The sequence below is a fragment of the Dipodomys spectabilis genome, unplaced genomic scaffold (assembly GCF_019054845.1).
Source record: "Dipodomys spectabilis isolate Male_0828 unplaced genomic scaffold, ASM1905484v1 ptg000009l, whole genome shotgun sequence".
Classification (NCBI taxonomy): Eukaryota; Metazoa; Chordata; class Mammalia; order Rodentia; family Heteromyidae; genus Dipodomys; species Dipodomys spectabilis.
In genome coordinates, this window is record NW_024870686.1 from 14,490,554 (window position 1) to 14,514,710 (window position 24,157).

The following is a 24,157-nucleotide window of genomic DNA, read 5'->3' on the forward strand; positions in this document are numbered from 1 at the left end:
TCTGCTTTTTTAATGCTCACTTCTCTGCATGGTAAGAGATCGAGAGATTGAGAGAGCCCCTCTGTGATTGGTGATGCTCTGCAGTAAATAAAGCAGAATTCCTTTTGGAAGAAAAAAAAAAAAAACAGAAAAATCCTATAGGGCCCAACTTCTAACAGTGGAGAGCCTGGCGAAGACTTTACCTCTGTGAGAAGGTGATCCGAAATCACTTCATAGAAGCTTCACTTACACAGTACCCTGGCTGTGAAAAAAAAAAAAAAAAATCCACGCATTCTGGTTTTCCTGGCTTTCTGAGACAGAAGACTGGACTTCATTTGGTCTTCCGTGGATCAAAAGCCTCATAGCAAATAGGAAAAGCACAGAAAACAATCTCACCTAAAATTCAGTTTGGTCACTTGTTATCCATTCCTCTGATACATTTATTCACATTTATTCACTTCAGTTTGTCATCTTTTAATATTAACAAACAATAATACAGGCTCCCACCTCTATTGATTATGGTTATATCAATGATCTGAGGGTGTTCACACCAATATTTATAGCACATAGGACTTATAAGCTTCCTGACTATAAATGCTCCATTCTCACAAGATCGGAAGAAAAAGCAGCTTTTTTTTTATTGTGAAAATACTGTAGAGAGGGGTTACAATTACATGGGCAAGGTAATGAGTACATTTCTTATCAAGCATTGTTGCCTCTTCCTTTGTTTCCCCTGAGACCCTGTCATCTACACCAGAAAGAATAACTAATGTATGAGGTCTCAGGGAGATGTAGATTGCCATCACACAGAGCTCTACAAAGAGGACCACGACACAAAACACAGAACCACAAAAGACAAAAACACTGCATATAGTTTTTTTTTAAGAATCAAATAAATAAATACATTTGAACAAATGACATGTATTTATAAAGTTGTCTCTGGCTGTAAGATTCAGAATCATAGGGGCTAATTCTCCCTTTATATTTTGTTTGACCAGCATGGCCACTGGGTAGTCTAGATAATGAATTTGTGTAGACACAGAATATGACCAGCTCTTGTTATTGGTGTTGGATTCATTTTCTAATTGGTGCGTTGGTGAGGGCTCAGGTTCACAGGTTCACTCTATGGGGAGGAGGGGAATTCTCTTTCAAATCACCTGATGTGAAGGCTTTTGCAATACATTAATCATCTTAATGAATAGTCATCTGATGGTTATAGACCTTATCCTGAGTGGAAGCTCAAGGTCAGTCTTTCAGATGTGACTATTCAGTGAGCAGATGGTAAGAGGGTCTATATTTGACCCTTCATTTGGGAGACAAGGGGAGAAGATCGGCCTGAGAGCTTCATGGAAAGAGGCTGAAGGGAAGCTGTAGATGAGGGACTCATCTGTCACGTTGTAGAATGCTATATGTCCCGATTCATAATCTAAGAAGACACCGACTCTATGCACAGGCTCTCGGACATGTTGGCCTTTCAAAGGTGATGACACCCAGAGACTATAATCGTCTCCGATTTTTAAACCGATAAGTGAGAAGAGGTCCCCAGGAGGCTTTGGCAGGTTCCCTTTCCTGCTCACGGAGTCTTTGCAAATACCCACTTCCCACTCGGTCTTGTTTCCAACTTCCACCTCCCAATAGTGTCTTCCACAGGTGAAGATCTGAGCTCCCAGCACAGTAGCAGACTGATCAAATCTCTCTGGGTTGTCAGGTAACTGCTGTCTGATTCCGCCATATTTCACGCTTTTCAGATCCTCAGACAGGACCAGGTAGGCATTGGCTGTGGCTGGATCCAGAGTTATGTCTGCTGTAAGAAGAAAACAGAGTGAACCTTCCTCTAACATTCTAGCAAACCCTCCATCCTATAGATGCATCATTTAAACTAAATTAATAATACTTATTCCTATTCACCCAATGTAATTTAGTTGAAAGCCAGGCATGCTGTTGCATACTGGAATCTCAACGTTCTAGAAGGTGAGGCAGGAAGACATAAGATCAAGGCCCGCCTGGTCTATCTAGCAAGACTTGGTCTCAAAACACAAAGAAACTGTAATATAAGTGATTGTGTTGGAGGAAATAGGGTAGGTTTGTTTAGACCAGAATCTCGGAACTCATTTTTCACTGTTCAGCAAAACTAAAAGTGAGGCTCTTAAAGGAAAGTAGTTCAAAGTCCAGTGGAGAATATATACCCTACCTGAGAGCAAAAGAAAAATCTGATAGTATCCCCAGAAACGCTTTTATCTATAAAACCATTTGGGAACTTAATGCCACTTACTACCCAAGAAAACCTTTTGTCGTTGGTGTTCATGCTAGCCATGGTTCTTCAGGTTCTTCAGTTTGGATGGAAGAGAGATACTGGCAATTATCATTTGCTGAATTCCTCTGAATATACTAGTTAATTTTATGTGCATTATCACATTCAATCATTTCAAGCATTAGTAATTTTTCTCTCTTTATGTGAAAGGGGAACAGGTTCATAACAATCAGGAATCATCAAGATTAAAAATAGTTTTTGCACATCTGAGGGAAGCTAAGAGGAAGGCACAGAATCAGAAGGAAACAGGTGAAAAATACAGCAGAACGGTCCATCAGCTGCACTGGACATTGATGAAAGTGAACTAAGCAACTCAAGGGCAGCAATGGGAGGGAGGGATGAGAGGGAACGAGGGAACAGCTTACACTAAGCAAAGGGAAAGAAAGATACATTTCACCTGATTTGGAAAAAATAGGTGTATTGTTTGTAGAGTTCACAAGCTTTATAGAACGTGATGATAACAATTCATCTTGTGAAGGTTAAAAGTGTGTTTGTGACGTTAGCTAAGTATCACTATCCCACAATATTGTGAAATGTATGTAACCACTTAATAAAGTTTTAAAAATACTGCTTGTTATGGTGTGATGCTCAGATCCAGTTAGTGTACCCTCACCTTCTTTTACTATAGCCTTCAACTTCTGCTAACTCTCTAGACAAGATTAAGTGCCCCTACCATACGATATCATGCTTTTATTTATAAACCGAATCCCAACAAAAACTCTGTAATTCATGGCAATCCCCTTGATTTGGCTGAAAATTCTATAAAAGCAAAGACACTATTGGACTCATTAATTGTTGAAAGAGCTCAATGGCATAGTAGTGGACTGAAAGTAGACACATATCAAATAAATGTTGAACTCAAAGCTCACTAGGTCTGCCTTTAAATGCAAACTGTCAACGAGATGAAAGTTAAGAATTAAAGTTAAGACCTCCTGTTAATCTGTTTTGGCTTCCCTAGTATAAATGTTTATACATTATCAATGAATTGTTCTTGGTTCCTTCACTGGAATTTAAGTTAGCTTTTGGGGGGTTTTGTTGCTGTGTTTGTTGATGATGATTGTTTTTGTTTTTTGAACTCTCAAATCTCCTGCCTAAGCCTCTAAAGTGCTAAAATTACAGCTACCACACACAGTTTTGTCAGCTTTTTTTTTTTAATTTTTTAATTTTTTTTTTTTGGGTCCGGTCGTGGGACCTGAACTCTTGGCCTGGGTGCTGTCCCTCAGCTCTTTAGCTCAAGGCTAGCGCTCTACCACTTGAGCCACAGTGACACTTCTGGCTTTTTTTCTTTTTGCTTATGTGGTGCTAAGGAATCGAACCCAGGGCCTCATGCATGCAAGGCAAGCGCTCTACCACTGAGCCACCTTCCCAGCCCCAGTTTTGTCAGCTTTTATCTAGCAAAATAGGAGCAGAGCTAGAAATGAAGAAGCCTCAGTCTGAGAGGTATGCCTGTGGACAACAGAGAATACCACACAGAACAATAAAAGCAAATAGAGCTGGAAGTGTGGCTCCAATGGCAGACTCAGGATACATAGCCCTGATTTAAGCACTCAGTATTACCAAACACACACACACACACACACACACACACACACACACACGAAGGGTATGTGAAAAACTCCTTAGTAAACAAAACCAAACACAACAGCAGGCATATCTCAATACTTCTTTCTGCTCAAGAGCCTGAAACTCCAGCCCAGCATTTGAAACTAGCTCTGTATCCCTTAACTGACCCCCTAGTGTAAGTGGTAAACACTTAATGTCAGAAGAAGGGAAGAGTTCAATTATGCATCTTTAACATACACTCAACTTAACTATGGAGATCCCCACAGGTTTGCCAAACCAGATTCACTTACTGCTGAATTTTCTTAGCATCGCCCTCATTCCAGTGATATGACACAGGCTTAGTTCAGTGATGGTGGCCTCCGGGCACTGAAGCAGGAGTGTCTCACTCCTAGAAACAATGAACAGAGATCCTCACCATCTCTTCTGTGGACAGCACAACCCATTACAACTTGGCAATCTATCAAGTTTTGCCAACAACCCAAACACTCGCATCCCCCATTTCAGAACCTATCTCATCAACACCAAATCCCATCTTCTGCCTCACTATACAGAGAATGGCAACCTACCTTTCCAGAGCTTCTCTTATTTCCTAAGGGTATAAAAGAAAGAAAGTTAGCATTTATGCATATCAATTAAGAGCAAAGAGTGAACCCATTTCAGATACAACCCCTTGAAAAATTCACAAAAACTCCTCCCCATTGTTCTAGAACAACTTCAAAGGGAGGAATAGTGAAGGGGAAAATTCACCAATTTCTTCCAGGGATGGTTTTTGGTGAATATGAGATGTTTCACATATGACAAGGAAACGTTTTATTCTTTTTCCTGTCATATCACTATTTCAGGATGTAACATTAAATACAATGTGCCTAGGACCTATTTTTTTCAAAGAAATCGCATACTAGTTTCATTTATTTAATGCTTCATAAAGCTAGAAATTGGTCCAGTGAAAGAAGACTAAGAGGTCAGGATGTAGCCCAGTTGTAGAACTTGCCTATCATGTCTAAGGCCCTGGGTTCAATTCTCACAACTTAAAAAAAGACTTCAAAGAGGAAATGGAGGAAGAAATTAAGCCTGGGTAAAGTAGGAATTTTTTATGAAAGGCACTAAATTAAATAATAGCATTCTGTGGAATCAGTCCAGGAATCGGTCGTGAAGCTGAGACTGGACCACATGTACAATGCCATTTGTCTAATGGCTCCGAGGAGCTATGGACAATAACTCTATGGCCAATGCTACAGTCTAGGAATGCTAGAGGGCAAAGGTGGTATGAAAAATTGGTTTGGCCCAAAGAACACTTGGCTTAAACCAATAGTTAATTGTTTGATGGGCAAATCACCTTCCTGCAATAGGTCTGAATATTAATAACTGCGACTATAAAACATTTTCATAGATGACAGAGGACAATTAACCTCAATCTATGTTGTAGTAGTGCTTATGTTCATCAGGTCTTTCATCCAGGACATGAAAAGTGTTTATATATCAACTTAATAAAATATATGAATATGGGAAAATTACAAACTTATAAGAGGAATTAGAGGACATCATTGAGCTCATTTGGAATGGATGTTCTTCCATTTTGTTTTAGTTTTCTTCTACTTTTCAAGACATTTTGTTAGCATATATCAATTATCAAAGGCAAAGTGTTTTTTGTGAAATTTACATACATGCCTCTAACATGTATGTTGATTTTAATTGCAATGTACAATGTCATTCTTTAGGAAAAATAATTTCTCTATGTCTTTAAAGGTCATTATGTTTTGTTTTTTTCTTTTTCTGTTCTTCCCCACCCCACCCCCCAACACCTCATGAATTTTAGCTTTACCTCAAAAGATTCTAGAGTGGAGTTCTGGCATGTAGATTCTATGTGTCCAATCATTTTGCTCAGGTTTCTGACCTGCTGGGTCAGCTGGATCTCGTTCTCCTTTAATTTCTTCATGTTCTCTTTCTCTTTCTTCTCCAGTAGCTGCAGCTGTAACTGTTCCTCTTCCTTCAGGAACTGGTGCATTTTCATGTATTCCGACACAACAACCTGTTTAAAAGTCTTTGTCTCTTCCTAACATCACACACACCACACACACACACACAATTGAGTTAATAATAGAAATGCTTTTGCCAAGATATCTGTAGATTTTTTAAGCCTTACATAAAGTTACAGTATTTCTACTGTGAAATTTCCTGAAACATGACTAGCTGGGTAGACTTTGATATTTTCATGAGTAAACATGCTATAAACCTGAGTAAACAAATCCAAATTTTGTATTCTAAAAAAAAAAATTGTCATTCTAGTAGAAGAAATAATTTTTTAATACATATAGATGACAAATGAGAAATAAAACAAAGTCAACAAAGGGGAACAATTATGAAAAATATATGTGTCCATTAATTCAACAGTGAAAGTTGACATTGGCTCATATAGGAGAAACAGAAATTTACATCATAAATATTCACATCTGAGAACTCCAGAGATATTCAACTATTAGTGTTTTAGACCCAATTAAACATTTGCTTCTTTGCTTTGACTTCTGGATAACTCAAATTCATGACCAACTTTAGATATTTGGGCATAGTTAAAACTATTACTATGCCTTTATGTCACTTTTTCTTTATTTCTTTTTAATTTGCATTCTTTTTCTTCTTTCCTTTCCTTTCTTCTTTCTTTCTTTCTTTCTTTTTTTCTTTCTTTCTTTCTTTCTTTCTTTCTTTCTTTCTTTCTTTCTTTCTTTCTTTCTTTCTTTCTTTTGTGCTGGGGCTTAAACTCAGGGCCAGGAGTTCCACATCTGCCTTTTTGGGTAATTTATTGAAAATTAGGGTCTCACAGACTTTCCTGCCTGAGCTGGCTTCAAATGGTGATCCTCAGATATCAGCCTCCTGAGGAGCTAGGATTACAGGCACAAAATACTGGATCCCAGCTTATTTTACATTCTTTTTCCCTCACAACATCTAAGACATTCCTTTTTAAAATCCATTTTTATCCTGTGAAGTATGCCTATAATCTGTATTTTAAATTGTAAATAGTTACAGCCAAAGTTGTTTAGGTACACAAAGAAAACTATAAATAAATCCACCTCAGGAGCATAAATTTGGGTTGGGTTGTATGACTTCCCCGTGGATAAGCAGCAGCAGGCAGACTAAATGAAGGACCATACTGCAGGACTAGAACCAGAACTCTGGACATAACGCCACCTCCCCTAGATCCCCCACGGAATCAAACAAGAGCAAAAACTTAGATAAATACTAACCTTACATAGAATCACTCGCTCTTTCTCATGGGTCAGGATAGCCTGAGCTTCCTTCTTCTTTTTACGCAAAAGACTTAGGATATCCTGGAGTTTCTCCTGCAACAGAAATAAATAAACCCGAGGCAAACGAACAGAGCATCCAGCCACAAAGAGAACCTTGAAAACTGACAGGTAGAAGATGACAGAGACTCTAGGCCAAAGGATGACAACAGGATCCACACAACTTTGTGGTGCAATGTCTGAGGAGGAGCATGTCCCCCAAGGTATCACCAATACACCATATTATTGGGGATATGGGGTTAAGTGACAGGATTTGACTTGTATTCTGAATTTTTTTTTTTTTTTTTTGGTAGATCATGGGAGCTGCACTCTGGGCCTGGGCGCTGTCCCTCAGCTCTTCAGCTCAAGGCTAACACTCTACCACTTGAGCCACAGTACCACTTCCAGCATTTTTCTGCTTATGTGGTGCTGAGGAATCGAACCCAGGGCCTCATGCATGCAAGGCAAGCACTCTACCACTGAGCCACCTTCCCAGCCTTTTATTCTGAGATTTGTGTTGAATGCCCATCTTACTTTATGTTGTTCCTCCATCTCACTGGAGAGATAACCTCTGTTTATTCCATGACTAGGGGTCGAGAAAGCGATGACACTCTGCTCATCATCAGAGAATACCCTAGTAGCAGATGCCATTTTCCCACCGCCGCTTGGCTCCTCCTCATTCAGCAGCACCTGGGATCTGAGCTGTCTGCCAATGCTCGCCAGCCTTCCCAGGCGTTCATTGGCCTGGAAATGTGGTCCTCCCAAAGTCCTCCAGCACTCAGGACAAGACAAAGGTGTGTTGTGTTCCTCCCAGTTCTTGAGGAGACACCTGAGACAAAAGCTGTGGCCACATTCAGTGGTCACTGGGCTGCTGAAATAGTCCAAACAGATGAAACACGTGAGCTCTTCCCTGAGGTTCTCCATCAAATCTATTGTAGACATTTTCTCAAGGGTGACTGTCAACACAAGGCTATACTTCCAGAATTAACAAAGTCCTCCCTGTAGTTCTATTATTTGGGGAAAACAAACGGGTGATAAGCTGTTGTGTTGTTATAAGAAACTCTTATTCTCCTCTGTGCTTGATGTCACCAGTTGACATATATGCTCCAACACAAAGCCAATTATGACTCAGTGTGGAACCCTTGTACATTAGATTCACCGTCAGACAAACTTTTATTGAGCTTCTCTGTCTCTCTCCCTGTCCCCTCTCTCCCTCTTGACTCTTTCCTCTCTCTTCCTCTCCCTCTCTCTTCTCTCTCTTCTCTCTTCCCTTTGTCTCTTCACTTTACAAATGACTCGCGAATATTGAGAACATTTGTTCCTAAAAGTTATGGTTTTGAGAACTCTTTGTGGTACATGAACAACACTGTGAAACCATTTAAAAACATTTGTTTCAGACCCAAAGCTTTAGACTGGATTATTTGGCACAAATCAGGACAGATATTTGAATTATAGTGACTTCTAATTATATTTAAATTGGGAATATGGTGTAAGCCTTTGGGGAAACTGGTAATATAAACTTCTTGTTACTGTCTAGTCTGTCTCTGATCAAGGTGCAAGATTTCTCTTTCCTTACCAAGGTACTGTAAACATATTTTGAAATTTTCTCATCCTGATGAAATATGAATTATTGCACTGAAATAGTCTTTGATTTTAGATGGACCATACACTTACATTAATTACTTAAAACATAGTACTCACCCATCTGCCATCATGAGAGGCAACTGTCATTTTTGTTTTTTGCCTGTAATCCTAGCTACTTTATAGGTTAAGCTCTGAGGATCACAGTTCAAAGCCAGCCCAGGCAGGAAAGTCTATGAGACTCTTATCTCCAATTAACTACCAGAAAACCAGAAGTGGTGCTGTGGCTCAAAGTGATAGAGTGCTAGCTTTGAGTGAAAGAACTCAGGGGCAGTGCCCAGGACCCTAGTTCAACCAACCAAAATAAATAAAATGACATTCTTGTTAGGCATTGCCCCAGGAAGCCTTTGTACAGTGGAAAAATTATATCTTAGTGTAATTAAAATTTTGTTCACTTACTTTTATTCTGTCAAAAAGTGTCTAAAAGTATAAAGTTCCTAATCTCTATCAGTTCTTAATGGGAATTTTTAAATAAGCAAATGTTTTTCTAGGCCTATGAAAAAATAAATGCATAATTTAGAGACTACGCACAGTTACAAGCATGCTTATGCTATAAATCTACACTGTCATATGCCCATGAGTCCATTCTAATTGTGACCCACCTCCACATTTTATGTGCCATAAATCTGAACAGCATGACCAACTACCTTAGTTTATTGTATCAAATTCCCACCAATTTAGTTCGTTGTAATATATTCCTACTTTTATCCTGTCCTACTCTGGCTTGGAAATTCAAATTGTTTCATTCATTTTTTTTCTTTTCTCCCCCTCCTCCTCCTTCCTTCTCCTCCTTCCTCCTCCTCCTTCCTCCTCCCCCTCCTTCCTCCTCCTCCTCCATCCTCCTTCCTCCTCCTCCTTCCTCCTCCTCCTCCTCCTCCTCCTCCTCCTCCTCTTCTTCTTCTTCTTCTTCTTCTTCTTCTTCTTCTTCTTCTTCTTCTTCCTCCTACCAGTCTTGGGACTTGAACCTGAGCCTCTGTGTACTCAAAGCTAGTGCTCTACCCCTTGAGTCACAGTGCCACTTCTGGCCTTTTCTTAGTAGTTTGTTGGAGGTAAGAGTATCATGGACTTTCCTGTGGCTTTTTCTGAGTAGTTTATTGGAGACAAGAGTCTCATGGACTTTCCTGCCTGGGCTGGCTTTGAACCGCAATCCTTTCAGATCTCAGCCTCCCAAGTAGCTAGGATTACAGGAGTGAGCCACCAGTACTTGGTTTCATCCTTTTGTTGTTGTTGTTGTTATTTTTAAAACTTTTTAAAGTTTTATTTTCAAGGTGATATAGAGGGGTTACAGTTACATAAGTAAGCTAGTGAGTACATTTCTTGTCAAATTTGTTATACTCCCTCCCTCATTTTTCTCCTACTTTCCCTTCCCTCCCGCCCCCACTCTCCGAAGTTGTACACATCATTTCCAACATATTGTCTTGTAAATATCGCTGTTGCATTAGTCCCTCCTTTGTCCTTTGTCTCACTATTTCATTTTTATTGACTTTCAGGCTTCAACTTATCCTCTTTCTCACTGATCTACCACAAGATATTGTCTGCTGTCTTATCTTCAACTTGGATAAAAGGAAATTCTCTGTATCAGAGTGCTTCTTCCTTGGCTTTAGCCCAAACTCACCTGCCTGAAGTCATTGGTGTGAATGTTTTAAACATACATCCCTTCCAAAGCAATTGTGAACTATTGGAATGAGACTCTGAGCTGAGAAAAAAAGAAGGAAAGAAAGAAAGAAAGAAAGAAAGAAAGAAAGAAAGAAAGAAAGAAAGAAAGAAAGAAAGAAAGAAAGAAAGAAAGAAAGAAAGAAGGAAAGAAAGAAAGAAGGAAAGAAAGAAAGAAAGAAAGAAAGAAAGGAAGGAAGGAAGGAAGAAAGAAAGAAAGAAATAGAAGAAGAAAGAAGGAAGGAAGGAAGAGAAAGAAAGAAAGAAAGAAAGGAAGGAAGGAAGAAAGAAAGGAAGGAAGAAAGGAAGGAAGGAAGAAAGGAAGGAAGAAAGGAAGGAAGGAAGAAAGGAAGGAAGAAAGGAAGGAAAGAAAGAAGGGAAAGAAAGAAAGAAAGAAAGCATCTGAGCAGACTTATCTTATGTTTTATAGGAAGAAAGGTAGAGTCAATTAGATATGAAGCTTTGGTTGTTTCTGGGCTACTAAGTGGACACATTTTAAATACTGCTGAAACTAGTTTTAAATGTATTTAAAAAAAAATTATAGGGGGGCTGGGAAGGTGGCTCTGTGGTAGAGCGCTTGCTTTGCATGCACGAGGCCCTGGGTTCGATTCCCCAGCACCACATAAGCAAAAAGAAAAAAAGCCAGAAGTGCAGAAGTGGTGCTGTGGCTCAAGTGGTAGAGCGCTAGCCTTGAGCTGAAGAGCTGAGGGACAGCGCCCAGGCGCAGAGTTCATGCCCCATGACCGGACCAAAAAAAAAAAAAAATTATAGGGACCCTGAATGCTACCATAGAAAAAAGTATTTATGAACCATCGTCTTCATTTGATCTATTACTCCCACATCAATCCAAAGGACTTTATCAGTGACTAGAATTACTAGACAAAGGCTTATCATGGAGCTATGGTACATCACAGAGCCTGTGTTCTGATTCGGAATTTAGAGACAGTAGTATTCAATCTTGAAGTCACATTGATGTATTCCATTCCATTTTTCAACATAAACTCATTTTTAAAATAAAGTATATAATATCTGTGTCTTATTTCTTAATAGAAGAATTATTTTCACATAACAGGGATTCAACTTATCTATAAAAATGTTTTAAACTAACAAATAAATTATACAATAATAGAATCATAGTCAATGGTTAGAAAACTGGGCCTTCTATCTGCCAGCCATTCACTTTTATCAAAACACTACACTGCATCTCACTTGTTGACTTTGTGAGTACATGAAAAATTTCAGTTATCTCAAAGAAAAACTTCTCAAGGACTGTCAGGAAAAAAAATTGAATGGCTGTTATTTAGGTTATGATAGTTGTAATCACTGGTGATACCCACTTCTTTACCACTTCTCTGAAAACATTGACTCAGCTTAGTTCATAGGTAAAATAAATTCACAGCTTAAGTGAGCCTTCTTAAAATATAGTTTACCACTCCATTTCCAGACATGGTCTCTGGTCTTTACACTTCAAGTATTCTCTTCCCTGGCATATTTCTTCATAATAAGGTGATGGTAGAAATATCCCAAGAGGTCCTGAGTGACAATTGTCATCCAGATATAGTTAGATTGGCCCATGCAGAAAAATGGAACTTTAGATATAGGGAGGGCATATGTATTGCAGGTAGGTGAATATTTGATTGAAAAATATCTTGCATCAAATTTTGGTTTCAAAAATCTGTCATTCCATATTAGTGTGGAAAAGCCAGATTAACCAATGCACGGTTTTGGACAAGTGGGCATAGCCATCTGAAAAAACCAAGTTGAATCTCTACTGCAAAATATACCACTCAATGTGTATTCCAGATGGAGATATGTGCATATCCCTCCATTATTAATTTCTACTGACATTAGGAAAAATAATATCAAGCTATAAATGTTGACAACTACATCAATGTATATGAAGATACAAAACAGCCAGATGTTGGTCACTTATGCCTGTAATTGTAGCTACTCAGGAAGCTGAGAACTGAGGATCACAATTAAAAGCGATCCTGGGCAGGAAAGTCAATAAGACTCTTATCTCCAATTAGCCACCAGAAAACTGGAAGTGGTGCTGTGGCTCAAGTGGTAGAACATTTGCCTTGAGCTGAAGAACTCAGGGACAACACCCAGGCCTAGAGTTCAAGCCCCATAATCAACTAAAAAAAAGAAAGAAAGGAAAAAAGAAAGGAAGGAAGGAAGGTCTCCAACAATCCATTTATTATCAGCTATTTCAAGTGAAAAGCCACAATGAGAGATCAGCTTTTAGAACAGCATGTGTATGTGAGAACAAGAGGAGAGAGAGAATTTAAGAGAACATGGAACAGTTCAAACTCTGCTAGAGTGACCATAAGAACACAACATGGTATAGCCATTATGGAAAATCGTACTGAAATTCCTCAAAACCTTAAACAGAATGACCAGAAATACCACTCTGACTATTTGTACTAGGGGATTGAAATCAGGATGCATCAAGAACCAATGCTCATTACTTCACTTCAAATAGCCAGCATGGGAGCAACACACATTGTCTACTGAGAGATGAATGCATAAAAAGAATATGAGATATATATCTCAGATACAATATATAACATTCCCTGGTATATTAATATATTGTAATCTTATCTCCTTAAGGAAGATAAGAATAAGAGAATAGATTTGAGGTCTGCCCAAGAAGAAAAGTTCAAGACACTCCTGCTCAGTCCCTAACTGGGAGGCACTTGTCAGCACAATCTACATGGGATGCTGAAATTGGGGTGATTGTGATGCCGGACCAGCCTGGGCAGTAAAGTCCATAAGATTCTGTCTCCATGAGGGGAGACCAGACACACTGGCAAACATGCCTATTGATTCCAGCAGCTATGGACAGATCAAGCTCAGATGCTTGCCTGCATGGGAAGCAAGACTCTATCCAAAACAAACAAACAAAAACTAGTGAAAGCTGGGTGCTGATGACTCACACCTGTAATCCTTGCTTTTATGGATGCCATGATTTCAGGATCAGGGTTCAAAGCTAGTTGAGGCAGAAAAGTCTGTAGGACTCTGACCTCCAAATAACCCTGCCAAGTGACAGCGGCTCAAGTGACAGTGCTAACCTGGAGCCAAAAAAGCTAAGAAACAATGCCCAGGTTTTGAATTGAAGTCTCAGGATGGGCACAAAAGAGGGAGGAAAGAAAGAAAGAAAGAAAGAAAGAAAGAAAGAAAGAAAGAAAGAAAGAAAGAAAGAAAGAAAGAAAGAAAGAAAGAAAGAAAGAAAGAAAGAAAAAAGGAGGGAGGGAGGGAGGAAGGGAGGGAGGGAGGGAGGAAGGAGTTAAAGGTGTAAAAAAAGAAGAAAAGAAAGAAAGAAACTCAGTTGTGGCACTTAGTGTAAAGATATTTACAAATGGAGAAATCCAACATATAAGTAAGATTCACCAAGAACACTGAACTTCTATGTTCTCAATCTGAAGTCTATTTTCTATTATGCTCTGTATATCATTGAGAAGGCTCCAGACATCCTGAAATTTCTTAGGGTGAAAGAATTTCATAAGGGAACATTATTCTGGGAAAAGAGAATAGAAATTCCATTAGATTTTTCCAAATAAGGATGGCCACATGGTCAAGGAGAAGACTAAGAATCCAGGGGCAAAGTTTGTAGCTATACTTCACCACAGCACTAATACCGATTTGCTCAAATGTGAGGCCTAAACTATACTAAGAGCTGGAGAACGTGGTAAGTTCCTGAGGAAGCTAGCCTCACAAGGGAGATTGTCCTGACCGAGAATGTGCACAAAATAGGCAGGGCCTTGCAAACATGAAAGCATGTAACTTAATGTCAAAATAAACAAGTCTGGTGTGATAGGACTCTTTTTTTGAATGACTGAAGATTGAGTTCCAAATAGTTAAAACAGTCATAGAACATGGGGCTTGGTTGCAGTTCTCAGATAAAAACTGAAGTGGGATACAGGCAATGGGGGTGGAGAAATGTAATCTTTGCTAATGATGAGTAAAGAAGAGTAAGAGAGCTAAGACCTGTGGTTATCCAGAGAACTACAGAGAAGACTTTCATTGCCAATTTAGTATCTTCCCTTAGTCTTAGTGTTTGAACTCACAACTTCGTGTTTGCTAGGCAGATGCTCTACCAATTGAGCCACATTTACAGCTCCCGATAGTCTTCAGAAACTGAACAGTGATGAGGGAATTACAATGTGTCTGTAGGTACAGTTACATCAAATTTTGGACATGTTGTCTTCACGGTGCCCACATGATATTTGAATAGCAATTTCTAGTCAACAGATATAATCTGAAGATCAATGGAAAGATCTAAAATAGAAATTAAGGCTTGCCTTCCATGTTATAACTAGGTGGTACTGGGGCTTAATAAATCATATAATCCATTTTGTATTTCATAATGAAAAAAAAAAGAAATTAAGGCTTGACACAGAGAAAGCAACTAAAAACTTGAGAACATATAGCTGTCCTGAAAGAAGTGTGTGAGTGTGTGTGTGTGTGTGTGTGTGTGTGTGTGTGTGTGTGTGTGTACATGCATGCATGCCATGCCTGAGGCTTGAACTCAGGACCTGGGTACTGTCTCAGAGCTTTTCTGCTCAAGGGTAGCACTCTACCACTTGAACCACAGCTCGATGTCTGGCTTTTCTGGTAGTTACTTGGAGATAAAGGTCTCATGGACTTTTTTCACAGGCTGTCTTTGAATCATAATCCTCAGATCTCAGCATCTGCATATCTAGGATTAGAGGCCTGAGCCACTGGTGTCTGGCTAGGGCTAGAAGAACGTTTAGCATGAAGAGTCCCAGTTGTAATAATATCAAGCACATGTGAAATTCCAAGTTCACTTAGTTATCAAGCATCCTTGTAATTATAATACTGGATTAGACATCAACTGTTGTAGTAGAAATAACATGCTTCTATAATGCAAAAATTAAAAAAGAGAGTTGGTTTAGTATAATGAGAAAATCACGTTGCTTCAAACATGTTTTATTTTTCCTCCCAGTACACTGAAATTTAGTTACAAGTAAGAAAAGTTGAAAGCCAAGTGTATTAGCACTGCCAAGTGTGCAAGTTGTCTGTGTCGTAATCCCTCTACTACCATGATGACTCTGTACCTCATACCGTTCTTGGCTCGGTTGTACCAGATAGTATCTTAGAGTGATTTAATTCATTGTTCTGTTGTGCATTTTGCTCTTGTAACTCTAACTCCACAGCCTCAACCTTCTACAAAGTATCTACCAAATAACTTTCATTTCTTGAAAAGCCAGCTTCATAATAACCACATACTTTGTGTTTGTTGTTTTTAGAAGTCTATGTGTCTTAGGTGTACATCTGGTTTTAGTTGTGTAGTGATTGTTTTGTTCTAACACAGAAACCATTATTTTTAGAAAATGACTTGGCAAAATGTGAGGTATCTTTGATTTTTTTGTTTTAGGCTTTTTTGTTTTGGGGGGTTTGGGGAAAAACCTATTGCATAGAGCAGACATGTTTCTATATGGAAAAATGTAGTCTTCCATCAAGAAAATAACTCTAGGTATAAATGAAAAGGCCAGCTGAGTATATTAAGAGCCAAGGAAAATGCACCCTCTAGTAGGTGACTTGTTTGCATATGGTGGGAGGAAAGACTATTTCAGTCTTTGTGATTGGAAAACTAGAAAGATTATGGGGTCACTGATATATGAATAATACAAAGCCCCTAATATGATCCCAGTCAATATCCTGGCAGGTGAACTGGGAAAAAACAAGAGTGTGTGCTCAGAAGAGAAGTGTGTAAAAATCAGTGTGGGGTGTGTGTGTGTGTGTGTGTGTGTGAGAGAGAGAGAGAGAGAGAGAGAGTATTGGGGCTTGAACACAGTGCCTACACATTGTCCCTTAGGTTTTTTGTTCAGGCTAGAGGTTTTCCACTTGAGTCACGGTTTCACTTCCAGCTTTTTTTTTTTTTTGGTGATTAATTGGAGGTGAGAATTTCATGGACTTTCCTGACTAGGCTGGTTGCTTCAAACCTCAATCCTCAAATCTCAGCCTGCTGAGAAGCTAGGATTACAGGCATGAGCCATCAGCACCTGGCCAGCCTGAGATGTTTAGATTCTCACTGAACAACACTGTCAGCATCTTCAGGACCACTGTAAACTGCAGAGAGTTAGTCATAGAACTTGGCACCTTCTGGAATTGCATGATCCAACTTCCCAGTAAACCTCCTGTCACCTAGCTACATATATATCCTACTGGTTCTGTCTGGAAAACACTGCCTAATCCAATGAAATTACACAGTGAACAATTATTATTATGAGAAGGTGAGCTTGTACAAAAGTCAGCTTGTACAGATCTGTTGACTTCTATAGGAAACTTCTCTACAGAGATGCTTATATATATTTATACAGAGTCTTGCCAGGAGGCAAGTGCTATTGAAACCCATAGCACTTTTTGCTAATTTAAGCAAGTATGTGAACATACTCATTTCACCATCTTATGTGAAAAGCTATCAACACTAATACAATGAATCCTTGTAAAATAAATACCTTGCATCTCCTAATGGTATTTTGGTCACTGGGCATGTTGGTGCTGCATGAACTTGAAAGGTTGAGACAAGGATATTGAGTTTGTGGCTGGTGTGGGCTACATAGCAAGAACCTGTGTCAGAAGAAAACTGAGAAAGGATGACAAAGGGGGAAGGGGAGAAGGAGGAAGAACAAAAACTGTGATCTCACTTGCAGCTCAGAAAATAGGTGCTTCCTTGTAGAAAAAGGTAAGTTTTATTCTTTAGTTATGAAAAATGAAATCTCAGCTGAGTATATTGCATTTTTAGGTTTAATGTTCTGTCAAAGCTATTCTAGAGTGTTTTTTTATTCTTCTGATCTAATAAAATAATTTTTGGTTAGAACGGAATTCTTGATGTTTTTGGCATCGAGTATAAGATTTCTTGAAGGAATTGCTTGCAAAATCCATCTGTAATCCTCTTTCTTTCTCCCCTCAGGCCCTGAACAGCAGTTCCCTGAGATAAGTATCTGTATTAGTGGTATTCTCTATGGCTTTATATCATACACTTAGCATCCTAAAACAATACCCACTCACAGTTCTATGGGCCTGGAGCCCAGCATACCATAGTTGGACCCTATGCTTGGGTATACTATGAGGGGAAATTCGTAAAGATCTTTTCAAAATTTTTTCAAAAATTATACATCCTTTATCTCCTTATACTTAAGGAAGAATTTGGAAAGTATCCAATGAGCCAGGTGCCAGTGGCTCATGCCTGTAATCCTAGCTACTCAGGAGACTTGAGATCTGAGGGTCGAGGTTCAAAGCCAGCCTGGTCTGGAAAGACCCTGAGACTCTAATCTCCAATAAACCACACAGGAAACCGGAAGTGGTGCAATGGCTCAAGTGTAGAGCACTAGCTTGAGCTAAAGAGCTGAGGGCCAGCATTTAGGCCCAGATTTGCAAACACCTGCGTGGTTATAAGACTTAAGCACACAGCAAGAATGGATGAGAATGGTTCCTGATAAAGCTCAGAAATGATGTCATCATCTTAAACAGACAAAATCTTAATTCACTACGCTCTTATCATTCTCTACCTCTCCAAACTTAAGGTGGTTCAGAGGGAAGACAAGCCTTACTGACACAGGGTATGTTCCTGGCTTATAAGGCTTCACTTATAAATATTGATTTTCCTCTACCTCCTATCATCTCTCTTTCTAGGAAATACTAGTTTTGGGGGGGGAAAAGTACTTTGGGTTTTCAGGTTACACAATCTGCAGCCATTTGTCCTTCAGAACAACTAGTCTAGCCAGCAGAGAATTTGAGTTTTTCATGCTTTCTTGATCAACAGTTCTGTCTTGTCTCTCAGCAATATTCCTCTTCCCCAATACCCTACCATTATCACTACAATATAGTACATTGAAATAATTTCAGTGTAGAGGAAATCAGTTAGCAGAAATAATACCACTAGTTTTCTGACAACTGTCATCAATGAAATTGTTGCTAATTCCCACATTTTACCTACTAGCAGTAAATCATTTCACCAGTAATTTCAGTATTAGATATTATTGACATGATAAAGGTCAGAGGAAATCAAGACTAAGCATTTAAGGTAACACCTATATCAGTAGAAATAATGCAACCATCAGGATTTAACAAAATGCTTACCTATCAAGTGCAAGACCTTGAGTTTAACTCCTATTAATACAGAGATAGGGAAAGAGAGAGAGAGACAGACAGACAGACAGAGACAAAGAGACAGAGAGACAAAGAGGCTGACTTAGTAATATGAAAGGATAAACTGTAATTAAAAGATAAAACCCACAATGTTTATGCCAAATTATCTTCCCTTTACTTCCTTTCTCAAGAGGGATAATGGTTGGAAAATATTTGCAAATAATTTTTCTTGGGAATATAATAATAACAGAATTATCTTTAAGTTTTAAAATTGGAAGAATGTAAGCAAAGGTAAATATTTATAAAGCACAAAAATCTTAGAAAATATACTTTCATAATATCTAGATTGGGGCAAGCAGAAATTTATAGTATGAGTAGTCTTAAAATGTTTACTAAAATTATGTTTAAAGCTTTTTCTTAAAATATGCTTATGAAAATCATTTGATTTTTAACATGTTCCTCACAATTTTACTATGATTTCAAGTTTATTGATTTATTTATTTTAGCAGCTTGGCTTGCTTGTTTGGATGGTACTCTAACTCAAACTAAGCCTCCAGCTTGACTTTTTGCTAGTTACTTGGAGAGAATGGTCCATGGACTTTTCTGCCCTGATTAGCTTTGAACCACAATCACCTGATCTGGCTTCCTGTGTAGCTAGGAATACAGGAATGACCTGTAGGTGCCCAGATCAAATTTAATAATCAAGTTTCTTGATTATTAAAATATTCTATTGCATTTATAGTCTGATTTGTTTAATTGAATCCCTTTGTGCAATTATTTTTTTAAAAAGAAGTTCTGATGTAATTAGGACCGAGTTGAATATCTAGATTCCTAATATCTAGACTCAATAAAGGAGCGATTGGCCTTTAATGCAATATTTGATTTTGAAATAAAGAAAGCTTTTAATGTCTCAAATGAAATACTCTAAAAGTACTATTTATGTCCAAAGATATTATTCAAATGTAGGCTTAGGGCACATGGGAAATGTATATGCACAATTATTTGATTTTTGTTAAATTCCAGGGCTAATTGTTTAAAAAAAAGAGTATTTTGTGACTTATAAGTGCTCAGTAGTTTACACCTAATGAGTATGTGACTCCTGAATGAATATCTGGTTACATTCAAATGTTTGTCACTGAAAGTGACCCAGAGAGTTTCTCTCTCAGAGCTTCTTCACCCTGGCTGAGCATGCCCCTTTTCTACTGTTCACTGGACCCATTGTAACAAGAGTGACAAAATCTCAGTTATCACTCTAAAGCCTCACCAGCACTGATGACAAACTAATCTTACCCAAACTGCGTTCTTAAAGGCTCTGTGAAATTTAGAGGAAGGACTGAGGGTGTTAAGCCAAAGCTTTTGTTCACACTATTTAAGAAAACCTTTGAGGCTGGGAATGTGGCTTAGCGGTAGAGTGCTTGCCTAGCATGCATGAAGCCCTGGGTTCAATTCTTCAGTACCACATAAGCAGAAAAAAGCCAGAAATGGCACTGGTGGCTCAAGTGGTAGAGTGCTAGCCTTGAGCAAAAAAAGCTCAGGGACCATTCCCAGGCCAAGAAAGAAAGAAAGAGAGAAAGAGAGAGAGAGAAAGAGAGAGAGAGAGAAAGAGAGAGAAAGAAAGAAAGAGAGAAAGAAAGAAAGAAAGAAAGAAAGAAAGAAAGAAAGAAAGAAAGAAAGAAAGAAAGAAAGAAAGAAAGAAAGAAAGAAAGAAAGAAAGAAAGAAAGAAAGACAATAATGATGGAGGTAGATCTGGAGTGGATTTCCCTCACGGACCTGAGAGAAGATGGATAAAATGAACTTGTTGCTATTGTTTACCTCTTACCATCCTTTACCAATTGCAACTTCCAACTATGGCTAGGCAAACAAAAAACTATATTTGGTCAGGGTGGGATTTAATCAATCACCTCTACTGCATTAGGTTTCCCAAGACTAACATCCTGATTTGTAAAGGTATTTTTGCAGCATAAAGGTTTCCATTTGAATTAATGTCGTCACAGTAACACTTCTAATAAAGTCAATTCATAAAGCTGCATTTTCTTTTTTCAAAGTCAGTCATCTAGATAGTCCCTTTTAACACACAATGCCAGTCATCTTTTAACAACCCAACTGCCAGGTCCTGAGAGACGTGCTATTGCCCCCACATTTTTTATTAGCACCAGTGGGTTGTACATGGGAGTGTCGATTTGCTATGTCCGCATATGCATAAGATGTAGCTTGTGTGGCCTCGCTCAAGCTATCACTCGCCCTTCTCTCCCTTCCCCCATTCCCAAACCATTTTCAGTAAGCTTCACTGCTTGATTTTACCAAGCATACATAAACTATTTGGACCATACCCACCACTTCACTGTCTCCATTTACTCTCCCCCTGTTAGTAACACCCTCACCCTCGATAGGACCTGTTTTACATTCCTGTCATTCATTGTTTTTACTGTGTGTTCATTGTTCAAGAGTTACAAAGAGGTGTTTCACACATGCACATATACCAGCTTTCAGTGAGTTTTTTTGGTTTGGGGTTTTGGGGTTTTTTTGGGTCTGGTCGTGGGGCCTGAACTCTAGGTCTGAGCACTGTCCCCTGAGCTATTCAGCTCAAGGCTAGCGCTCTACCACTTGAGCCACAGCGCCACTTCTGGCTTATGTGGTGCTGAGGAATTGAACCCAGGGCCTCATGCATGCAAGGCAAGCGCTCTACTACTGAGCCACCTTCCCAGCCCATCAGTGAGTTTTCTTCTATCTTCAATTACAGATGCTGACTTTTGAGGTGTAGAACAGGTTTGTCAACTCCTATTTCACGTGAAGTGTGAGGATGCAATTCACTTAACGATGGTGAGTATAAAGTAGTTGTGTGTGTGTGTGTGTGTGTGTGTGTGTGCGCGTGTGTGTGCACACATGCGCGTATGCATGCATGTGTACTTACATGCAGATATTGGGCTTGAACTTGGGGCCTGGGTGCTGTCCCTTAGCTTTTTCACTCAAGACTGGCACTCTGCCACAGGACCACATCTCCACTTACAACCTTGTGCTAGTTAATTGGAGAAGAGTTTCACCAACTTTGAGCCCCAGTCCTGAGATTTTTAGCCTATGTGGCCAGTGCCAGGCTGCAAACCATTCTCTAATCTCTTGATAACTTAGCTCTACTACAGACAGACTGAAGAAATAGATTTCTTTCTAATATTATAGAAAGACAGCAGTGTTTCTGCAAATTTCAAGATAATGACTACATTAATAAAAGCTGAAAATGTGCCTCATAGCCACAATTGTATAGTTACTCCTTTATTAACATGCATAGGACTGACATTAAAGAGGTATACAACTGCTTATTATTTCCCACACCCAGTAATCCATCTGCATAATCTCTATCACCACTCCTGTTGCTCACCCTTTCATTTAGGAAAGAAATGTTTCTGGTGGCTGCAATGAGTGGCTCTGAATCCAGAGAGGAAAGAAAGACTACTCTTTCCAGAGAGAAATTTCTCTGTCCTGTGCATCTTGCATACAAGCTCTCATACAGGACTCACAGGCCTACAAAATATGGGACTGGTTAATTCCCATTCTGCAGATGGTGCAAAAAAAATTTTTTTTAAATACAAAATGTAGAAAGCCAAGGCCAGTGTCAGAAATGGAGTGAGAGAGAATCCATTAAGTCTAACTTCATCAATTAGACAATGCTTTTGACAAAGTGAGAAACGTACTGCTCTCAGAAAGGATGGACGCCAGCGAAAGCCAGCCTGTTTGTTTCTGAAGCGAATTCACTGTAATTGCAGGAAGAGGGTGTGTCCCCAGTTGAAATCCTCTGGTGCAAGTGATCTCTTAGCATTTCTTTTGAGGTTCTTACCTAGGACCATTAATTTCCTTACCAAAAAAGTAAAAGCAAACCAATTAGGCCAGATGTAAATGAGAAGGCCTGATTTACGCCAGCAACAATTTAACAACTGATCTGCCCCCTGAGGCCAGGCATAATTGTTTAATCCTTAAATGCAAATGTAAAGGAAACAATTAAACTGACTAGGGACGACTCAGAGATAAGGAAGTAAGTTAGTGAAAGGTAAGCCCTGCTTCTAATGGTTGGAACAACCCTGAGACCGAGAGATGCTGTCCTGGTCACTGGGGTCACTAACCTCCCCACCCCCACACACCCATGTCTATCTCTCACTGAACCAGGAGGAGGCAGCAGACTCAAGCAAGTTGCAGAACAAGTGTCAGAAGTACCAAGTACAACTCCTCATGGCAGGATCCCTGTTTGTTCTACTCTCTGGAAGCTGAGCTTAGACTACTGGGGTGGTGATGGCCTTATGGCTAATGAGCATGATTGAACTGTTAAAAGAGTCTTGAGGTAAAACTGGGCACTGGTGGCTCATGCCAGTAATCTCAACTACTCAGGAGGCTGAGGTCTGAGGATCCCAGTTCAAAGCCGAGTGTAACAGGCAAATCTGAGACTCTGATCTCCAATTTACCAGCACAAAGCTAAGAATGGAGGTATATCTCAAGTGGTAGCCTTGAGGGGAAAAAAAAAGTCTAATTAGGGCTTGAAGCTCTGGGTTCAAGCCTTAAAATAATATCAGGAGCTTTCTTATTTTATTTTTTTAAAGATCAGTCATGGGGCTTGAACTCTGGGCCTGGGCACTGTCTCTAAGCTCTTCAGCATAAGGCAAGCATTCTACCACTTGAGCCACAGCACCACTTCCAGTTTCCTGGTGATTAACTGGAGAGAAGAGTTTCACAGAGAGCCAGGCACTAATGGCTCATGCATGTAATCCTAGCAACTCAGGAGGCTGAGATCTAAGGATCACAGTTCAAAGCCAGCCTGGGCAGGAAAGACAGTGAGACTCTTATTTCCAATAAACCACTCAGAAAACCGGAAGTGGTGCTGTGGCTCAAGTGGTAGAGCGCTACCTTTGAGCTGAAGAGCTGAGGGATAGTGCCCAGGCCCAGAGTTCAAGCCCCACGACTGACAAAATAAAATAAAATAAAATAAATAAAATAAAAACATGTCCACAATAAAAGCATCTTCACATAACACAGATGATCTCAGGCTGAGGGGGAAAGGTGGGGAAAAAAGAGAGGTGTCTAAAAGACTCTGCATTTTAAAAATGATCTTTGCTCCATGCAATATTACTCTATCCATAGGAAAACGTCACATTATGTATAATAATTTAAATTTCAGATAAACTAGCAAAACATTGGATTGACATTTTAAAAGGACAAGGAAATAATTTATAGAAATATGAAATTTGGCATTAATTGATGAAAAACAGATAGATGAAGGTTCTCCAAAGGCCAGACTCAGGTTAAAATCAGAAAGTAAAAAAAAATAATGCAGGTATGCTCTTCCCACCACTCTGCCTCCTTAAGGTTAAGAAACAAGATTAGGAAATGGGGGGGGGGGGAGACAAAGCTATGGAATCTCCTTTGAAATGGTAAAACTCGGGGAACTTAGTGGATGAATAAAGTCTGTCCAGGAGGCCACTTGGGTTATAAGAATCCACTCATTTTATGAAGCAGTAGTCAAGTAGAAGAATTTTCTGTTGCCAACAGATAAAAAAAAAAAACAACAACAACAAAAGCAGGGATATTTAGTTATCAGGGAACTGTTGTTTGATCCTCGGGAAAAACAAAACC

General features: G+C 39.2%; 1 protein-coding gene across 1 annotated transcript; it reads right to left on the bottom strand.

Moving 5' to 3' along the window:
• Positions 1-1,232: 1,232 nt before the first annotated feature.
• Positions 1,233-8,073, bottom strand: Triml1 (tripartite motif family like 1). Its single transcript, XM_042702131.1, has 6 exons — positions 7,666-8,073; positions 7,093-7,188; positions 5,676-5,906; positions 4,420-4,442; positions 4,144-4,241; positions 1,233-1,783 (listed from the first exon to the last, which is right to left on the bottom strand). Exons 1-6 carry the CDS (start codon positions 8,071-8,073, stop codon positions 1,233-1,235), a joined length of 1,407 nt encoding a protein of 468 aa, XP_042558065.1.
• Positions 8,074-24,157: the final 16,084 nt, after the last annotated feature.

Coding starts and splice junctions, on each gene's coding strand:
- Triml1 (XM_042702131.1), bottom strand. CDS start 8,073: ATGTCTACAATAGATTTGATGGAGAACCTCAGGGAAGAGCTCACGTGT. Junction 4,443..5,675: donor CCACTCTAGAATCTTTTGAG/GTAAAGCTAAAA, acceptor TTATACCCTTAG/GAAATAAGAGAAGCTCTGGA. Junction 1,784..4,143: donor GATGCTAAGAAAATTCAGCA/GTAAGTGAATCT, acceptor TTCTTCTTACAG/CAGACATAACTCTGGATCCA.